General features: G+C 59.5%; 3 protein-coding genes across 3 annotated transcripts in view; 2 read left to right on the plus strand and 1 right to left on the minus strand.

Annotated features, from left to right (window-relative positions):
- The window catches only part of GUITHDRAFT_162074 (hypothetical protein), a gene marked incomplete at its 5' end in the record, with an annotated part of 5191 nt that extends 1418 nt beyond the window's left edge, over positions 1–3773 (minus strand). The window contains 15 exons of the mRNA XM_005836608.1: positions 15–155; positions 251–298; positions 411–461; positions 553–720; positions 794–932; positions 1025–1067; positions 1111–1163; positions 1276–1343; positions 1406–1471; positions 1524–1604; positions 1698–1768; positions 1836–1969; positions 2126–2232; positions 2336–2398; positions 2607–3773. Of these exons, the coding sequence (XP_005836665.1) occupies positions 15–155; positions 251–298; positions 411–461; positions 553–720; positions 794–932; positions 1025–1067; positions 1111–1163; positions 1276–1343; positions 1406–1471; positions 1524–1604; positions 1698–1768; positions 1836–1969; positions 2126–2232; positions 2336–2398; positions 2607–3773 (2400 nt within the window). The remainder of the gene's footprint in view (positions 1–14; positions 156–250; positions 299–410; positions 462–552; positions 721–793; positions 933–1024; positions 1068–1110; positions 1164–1275; positions 1344–1405; positions 1472–1523; positions 1605–1697; positions 1769–1835; positions 1970–2125; positions 2233–2335; positions 2399–2606) is intronic.
- A 670-nt stretch (positions 3774–4443) lies between these two features.
- GUITHDRAFT_67701 (hypothetical protein) lies at positions 4444–5457 on the plus strand (the record flags this gene model as incomplete). The annotated part of the gene is made up of 2 exons (XM_005836609.1): positions 4444–4739; positions 4887–5457. The coding sequence occupies 2 exons, from the start codon at positions 4444–4446 to the stop codon at positions 5455–5457; spliced, it is 867 nt and encodes a 288-aa protein (XP_005836666.1).
- A 696-nt stretch (positions 5458–6153) lies between these two features.
- Positions 6154–6508, plus strand: part of GUITHDRAFT_104651 (hypothetical protein) — a gene marked incomplete at both ends in the record, with an annotated part of 1369 nt that continues 1014 nt past the window's right edge. The window contains 2 exons of the mRNA XM_005836610.1: positions 6154–6222; positions 6265–6396. Of these exons, the coding sequence (XP_005836667.1) occupies positions 6154–6222; positions 6265–6396 (201 nt within the window). The remainder of the gene's footprint in view (positions 6223–6264; positions 6397–6508) is intronic.

Here is a 6508-nt window from a genome sequence, read left to right on the forward strand (position 1 = left end):
TTATCGATGAACACGGGGAGAGGAGCATCCATAGAGAACAAGAAGATGGGGATGTCGCGCTTGTTCACTCCAAACTCTCCGTCTCCTCCTCCCTCTCTTGCGCCCTCAGAGCCCGAGAGATGGTCGTGCAGCAGCTGCAGATGTTTCTGGAGGACCTGCAACACTCTTCTCATCTTGCGCCTCCTCTTCCTCCTCGCTCCCCCCCCTTCGTCTCCTCGCCGTCTTCCCTCTTCCTCCTCCTTCGCACAACCTGAGAGTCGAGGTACATCCTCTTCGTCGCCACAAACCGTCCGTCAACCTGCTGTGAGCTCAGGAATGCACTCCTCCTCCTCTTCGTCTCGTCCTCCTCCACCACCACCACCATCTCCTCGTCCTCGTCCTCGTCCTCCTCTACGTCCTCCTCCTCTCACCTTGAGAGTTGCAACAACAGCTGCTCGTAGAGCATTTGCATATGCGACAGCCTGAGATGTGTCACTTCCTTGTCCTGCTGCTCATCTCTCCTCCTCGTCCTCCTTCCACCCTCAACTTCGCTTCCTCCATCCTTCAACTTACCAGCGCCTGGTCTTCCGCCATGGAATACTTGTGCAGTACGAAGTTGTACTTCTGTCGGGGTAGCCTGACCTTGTCGTCAACTTCTTTCTTCCTGTTCTTCTCCTCCCACCTGAAGGCTTCCAGCTCCGACTGAAACTTCGAGTAGTCGAAGTGCTGCTTCCCCTCCGGCTGTCGCATCGTCAGCGAGCGACTCCCTCCTCCCTCCCCTTCCGTTGCTCCTCCTCCTGATCCTCCTCCTCACCTTGTACGTGTTGTGGTTTGTGATGAGGTAGACGTGGAAGTGGATGTTGGCAGCGTAGGGGGCAGGAGCAGCGGAGGCAGGGGGCGTGAAGAGCTGCCGCTGAGTCGACTGGATGATGCTTCCGAGCTTAGCGAACATGCTGAAACAAGAGTCAAGAGGAGGAGAAGAGGGGAAGGAAGGGAAGGAGGGGAAGGAAGGGATCAGAGCGAAGGGGGGGGAGGGGAGGGGAACCTGTGCTGGACGAGGGAGATGTTGGCACCCTCGTGGGGTCCTCCTGCTCTCAAGGGTCACTGGGTAGAAGAGGGGAGGAGGGGAACCTGTGATGAAGCTCAAGTGCTGCATGGTCTCCTCGTCCGACTCCGTCTCCACCCTGATGGACGACAAGGAGAAGACGAGGAGGAGGCGAGAGGAGGAGAAGACGAGGAGGAGGCGAGAGGAGGAGAAGCGTCAGCGCTAGTGGCGAGGAGGAGCGCAAGGTATACTTGGCGTGTGTCTTGATGAAAGCCTCAACAGCTGAGAGTTTGTGCCGAAGCTCAGTGCATGTGCTCCCCTGCCGACGGGAGTTAGAGAGGAGGAGGAGGAGGAGGAGGAGGAGGAGGAGGAGGAGGAGACCTGGTCTTTACCACCATCGTTGTGGCATTGTTGGTTGAGGAAAACAAGGAGCATCTTCTTCTCTTCCTGCCGGTTCATTTTCATCTTCTAGTCTCCTTTCATCGTCGCATCTCCTCACCATCAGCTTCTCGATGCCATGCTCCCGCACCTGCCGATGAATCTTGTTCACGTACGCTGGATCCTTCCACTGCCCTCCCGCCTGCAATTCACGTCAGTCCACTGCCTGGTCCTCGCCCCCCCCCCCCCCCCCCACCCCCCCGGGTCTTCCTCTCCTCCTCCTCAAGCGCATCACCGTGAAGTCCGTCGCCGCCTCCTTCAAGGAGATGATGTCCGGAATCGTCCGGAAGCTCCTCACCCCTTTACCTGCCACACGGTGAGGGCTCAAGGAGGTGAGTGGGAGGAGGGGGGGGGGGAGGAGGAAGCTCGTTACCTCCTACTATCGGCCCCCACTCGAAGGGACCGGAGGAGAAGTCAATGAAGGCGAACCGATGGCGAGAGATCCAGTTGTCCACTAGACAGTCTTCCTTGACGTGCTTGTCCTGAGCAACAGCGCGGATGTATTCCCTAACGAGGTCCAGGTGAGGAGGAACAAGAACAAGAAGAGGAGAGAAGAATGAGGAAGGATGGACGGGGGACGATGCCGATGACGATGACGATGGCGATGATATCGTCAGTGGGGAAGAGGAGGACAGGCAGGGGGGTGGGGAGAGGAGGAGGAACCTATCGTCTTCTGAGCGAGACTGCAGGAGTCGGGTGGCCATAACCTCGAACATCATGTCGGGGGGCAGTTGCTTTCCTTTCTGAGTGCCATACAGTGTCCGCAGCTCCTGCAAGCGCACCAGCATGAGAGGCGGAAGGGAGGAAGGCAAGGAGTGGACAAGAATCGTTGAGGCGAGAGGGATCGTGGGATGGGACGGGGCAGGGCAGAACCTTGTCATAGGCTTGCTCCAGCTCCTCGTCATCAGCATCTTCAACTTCCTCCGCCGGGTGTCGCTGCGGATGGAAAAAGTTACGAACCAACGATGTCGAGGTTGAGCAGGGGAGGAGGAGGAGAGAGAAGAAAGAGGTTGAGAATGGGAGGAGGAGGAGAGGAGAGAAGAAAGAGGTTGAGCAGGGGAGGTGGAGAGAGAAGAACGAGGTTGAGAATGGGAGGTGGAGGAGAGGAGGGAAGAAAGAAAAGAACGAGGAGGAGGGAAGTCACCTTCCAGTAGCTGAGGTCATGCAGCGCCTGCTTGTAGATGGCAGCCCATGCTTGGCTCAGATCTCGCATGTCTTTGAACTTGGGTCGCCCCCGAGAGTGAAGTTTCTCTGCTCCTCGGGTCTCGGGATGGATCTCTCCCTCATGATTTCGCGTCTTCACATTCTCTCGCGACTTGTCCTCCACCTTCTTGTTCAGCTCCCTCCTCTTCTCCTCCAGCTCCTCCTCAGACGTGCTGCCGTGCCCAGGGATGGTTCGGATGTGAGCGTGGAGGGAGTGAACATCCTCCTTGAGCTGATCGGACATTCGCAGGATGGGCCTCACCTTGTCTCGCCCCATCAGCTGCTCCAGCAGCGTCGCGTTCTCGTGCATGCGGTCGAGCTCGGCCTGCGAGAAGCCATAGCGGTACCCATAGTTGAAGTCCGGGTACGGCAGCTTCGGGTTCATCAGGAAGAGCGTGTAGGAGCCGTTGAGCCGCAGAGTGTCGACGAGGTCGGTCAGCGCGTTCTCGACGGGAACGATGTCGACCTGGTGCATGTCCTGCGACGTCCACGAGATGGCCGGGCCCTCCTGCCATGGGTCTTCCGGTCGCGCGTTGTCCCAGATGAGAGACTCGATCACCGAGTTCACGTCCTCGTGCAGCTCGAGCACGCGCAGGTGGTACTTGAAGTAGACGTGAGACGGCTGGGGGGCGGAGGAGTCGGAGGATTCGGAGGAGGGGACAAAGGAGTGAGGAAGGGTCTGCTGCATATGCTCGAACCATGGACGCAACGTGCGCTCAGCGAGGTTCAGCTTGTAGTGCCCATCCCCCGCGAAACCTAGGAACACAACGTTGAGGTCGACGGGGACTGTCAGGTAGGGCTCCTTCTTCAGCCCGTTGTACTTGGCCAGGTCGTTTGCCTCCAGCCATCGCTGCTTTGAAGCCGCGGCTCTCGACAGGCTCGCGTGCAGCTCCTCCTGCAACCGCGCCACCTCCTGCAGCGGGAGCTCCGACAGTCGCAGTGAGTGCGCTGCCTTCTCCATCACCCTTCGCATCCCTCCCACCACATCCTCCAACCGCAGCCCTGTGATCTCTGTGTTGGCTCCAGTTCCGCTCGTCTCTTTGGTGTGCGTCCCAGGGATCAGAGCGAGAGCAAGGAGGCAAGACAGCAGGAATGTCGTCCTCAACATGCCTGTCGACAGTTCCAGCTTCTTCCTTCCTCTGTAAACCTACACCATCAGCCGTTAGCACACCATCAGTCTCCTCAAACATCCCATGCGGCATTGGCGCCAGCTCCGCTCCTTTCCTACTAGTCTCGACTAGCTGCAGCTGCTCCTACTCTTCTTGTCTGTGCTGATGTCGCTGTCATCGCCTCTCTCATGCCGACTGAACATCATAGCGGCAGTTCTCCCTCTCCCTTCGCTCCTCTCTCCTCCCCCTCCCCTCCCTTCGCTCCACTCGCCATTTCCCTCTGACGCGTCCAGTAGCAGGAGATGCTGGAACCCCGGGGGGTACTAAAGGGAAATCGGCAGGGTGGGGGTGCAAATGGCCAGGCTGAGCACGGGAAAAGGGTGGGGTATCAGACATATGGAGAGGGGGGATACGAAGTACAGAGGGGGTAGGGGTGGGCGGGTGGATAGAAGCTGAGGCCGGGATGGAGGAGAACGACGAGAGCTCATGGCAGGGGAGGACGCGGAAGATGATGCGATGGATGAATCCCATGCTGCTCCTCGTGGGGAAGGTGAGAGATGGCGATGATGTTGATGGCTCAGAGGCGGCAGGACATGGGGGTAGAGGATGAGGGAGGGACGATGGCTGAAGACGAAAAGTGGAGGAGGAGTGGTTGGAGCGAAGATGCTGATGAAGCGTTGGCAGGAGGAAGCTGATGCAGCGAAGGCCAAGATCGAGAGATTCAAGGCTGGCGACGCGCAGGGACTGTCATCGGATGAGCTGCGGAGGGCCAAGACGATCGTCGAGGCTGTGCTCCACCCTGATACCCAGGAGCCCATCCCGGCTCCGTTTCGTGTCGCAGCCTTCGGCCCTGCCAACATTCCCATCTGTGCGGGAATGCTCATGATGCCTCAGACGCGCTTCAATGTTGTCTTCTGGCAGTGGGTGAACCAGAGTTACAACGCTGGGTTCAACTACAGCAACAGGTCCAAAGCCTCCTCCTCCTTCCGCCCTCTCCTCTCGTACCCTCCTCCTCATGTTCGATCCCTTTCCTCCTCCTCCTCCTTCTCCTCCTGCTCCTGCTCCTGCTCCTGCTCCTGCTCCTGCTCCTTCTCCAGCTGAGTTTGTGTCAGGAATGCCAACAGCGACCTCAGCAACGAGAAGCTTGCCGCCATCTACCTCGGGGCAACCACCATCTCCTGCGGCATCGCCTTGGGTCTGGGGGAGGCGCTCAAGAAGCTTCCGCTGACTCCCAGCGTCTCCTCCTCCCTCTTCAAGCTCGTGCCCTACATGGCGGTGGCTGGCTCCAACGTCTTCAACCTCGTCTCCATGCGCAGCAGCGAGCTCGCTACCGGCATCCCCGTCAAGGACAAAGACGGCCGCGTGCTCGGGCTCTCCAAGGAGGCAGGCAAGAGCGCCATCCTGCAAGGAGCCATCACGAGGGTCGTCATCCCCGCCCCCGTCCTCCTCTTCCCTCCCATCATCATGCGCTTCATCGACCAGGCCAAGCTCCCGCCCAGGATCCGCCCAGCAGCCGAGCTGTTTGTCATCGTGGCGTCTGTGTTTGGGGCGCTGCCATGCGCCATCGGCTTGTTCCCTCAAGAGTCTTCGGTGCCGGTGAGCCGAGTGGAGAGAGAGTTCCAAGGGCTCAAGACCAAGGACGGGGAGGAAGTGAAGCAAGTCTTCTTCAACCGAGGCGTCTGATGCCTCCTGTAGCTCGAGAGGTCCTCTCCTTCACTTCCTCTCCCTCCCCTCCCCCCTCCCCCTCTCGCTCCTCCTCCTCCTGCCCTCTTCATCTCATCTCCTTCACACCATGAAACTTTCGGCATCAAGAGATATTCATCTGTTATTAGTTGTTTCGGATCCTGCAATGAAACGCTGGGCTGTGATCGTCTCGCTTCTTCTCCTCCTCCTCCTCCTCCTCCTCCTCTCTTTCGCGTCTCCTTCTCTCTCGCTCTCCTCCTTCCCCCCATGCTACTCCCCTCCCCTCTCCCTCCCCCGCAAAAAAAACCACTCCCCCCTCCCACCCCTCCCCCCCGCCCCCCCCCGCCACCGCCGTTCCTTCCCCCCTCCCTCGCTCTTGACCTCACCCCCCCCCCTTCCTCCCTCCATCCCCCTTGTCGCTGTGCGCGCATGCCTCATGCTCTGTCGCTCTCCAGCTGCTCTTTGCTTCTGCTCGCGCTCCTCGGCTCCGCGAGCTGCTGGCGTGTCGTGCGATGGAGGCCTCCTCGCAAGGTGGCGACGAGCATGAGCTGCCAGCGAGGGTCGAGGAGGAGCCTCTTGAGCTTCGCGCTCGTCCCCCTGCTGGCTGAGCAGCCCAGGTACGAGGACATTGCTCGGAGGACGCGTGACCAAGGTAACGCCATGACGTAAGTGCGCGGCTGAACCTCCTCAGTCAGCATGCAAGAGGAGAACCGCTTCTTGTCGGAGCCAGTGGGATGGCCGGCATGGATGGAGGGGACATGGAAGGTAAGGAGTGGCGAGGAGGAGGCGAGATGAGGCGAATGTCAGGTGAGAGACGAGGAGGAAGGACAGATCGGGGAGCAGGCGCCAGTCATCAGGCAAGAGAAGTTCATCAAGTCTCGAGGTCGTGGGGGCAACGAGCGCGTGATCGAAGCCAAAGACGAGAACTTCAAGGACGACGTAACAATTCCTCTCCCTCTCCCTCCCACTCCCACTCCCAATCCCTCTCCCTCCCCCTCCCCCTCCCTCTCCCTCCCTCCCCCTCCTCCTCTCCCTCTCCCTCTCCCTCCCC

The sequence above is a fragment of the Guillardia theta genome, assembly GCF_000315625.1.
Source record: "Guillardia theta CCMP2712 unplaced genomic scaffold GUITHscaffold_17, whole genome shotgun sequence".
Lineage (NCBI taxonomy): Eukaryota > Cryptophyceae > Pyrenomonadales > Geminigeraceae > Guillardia > Guillardia theta.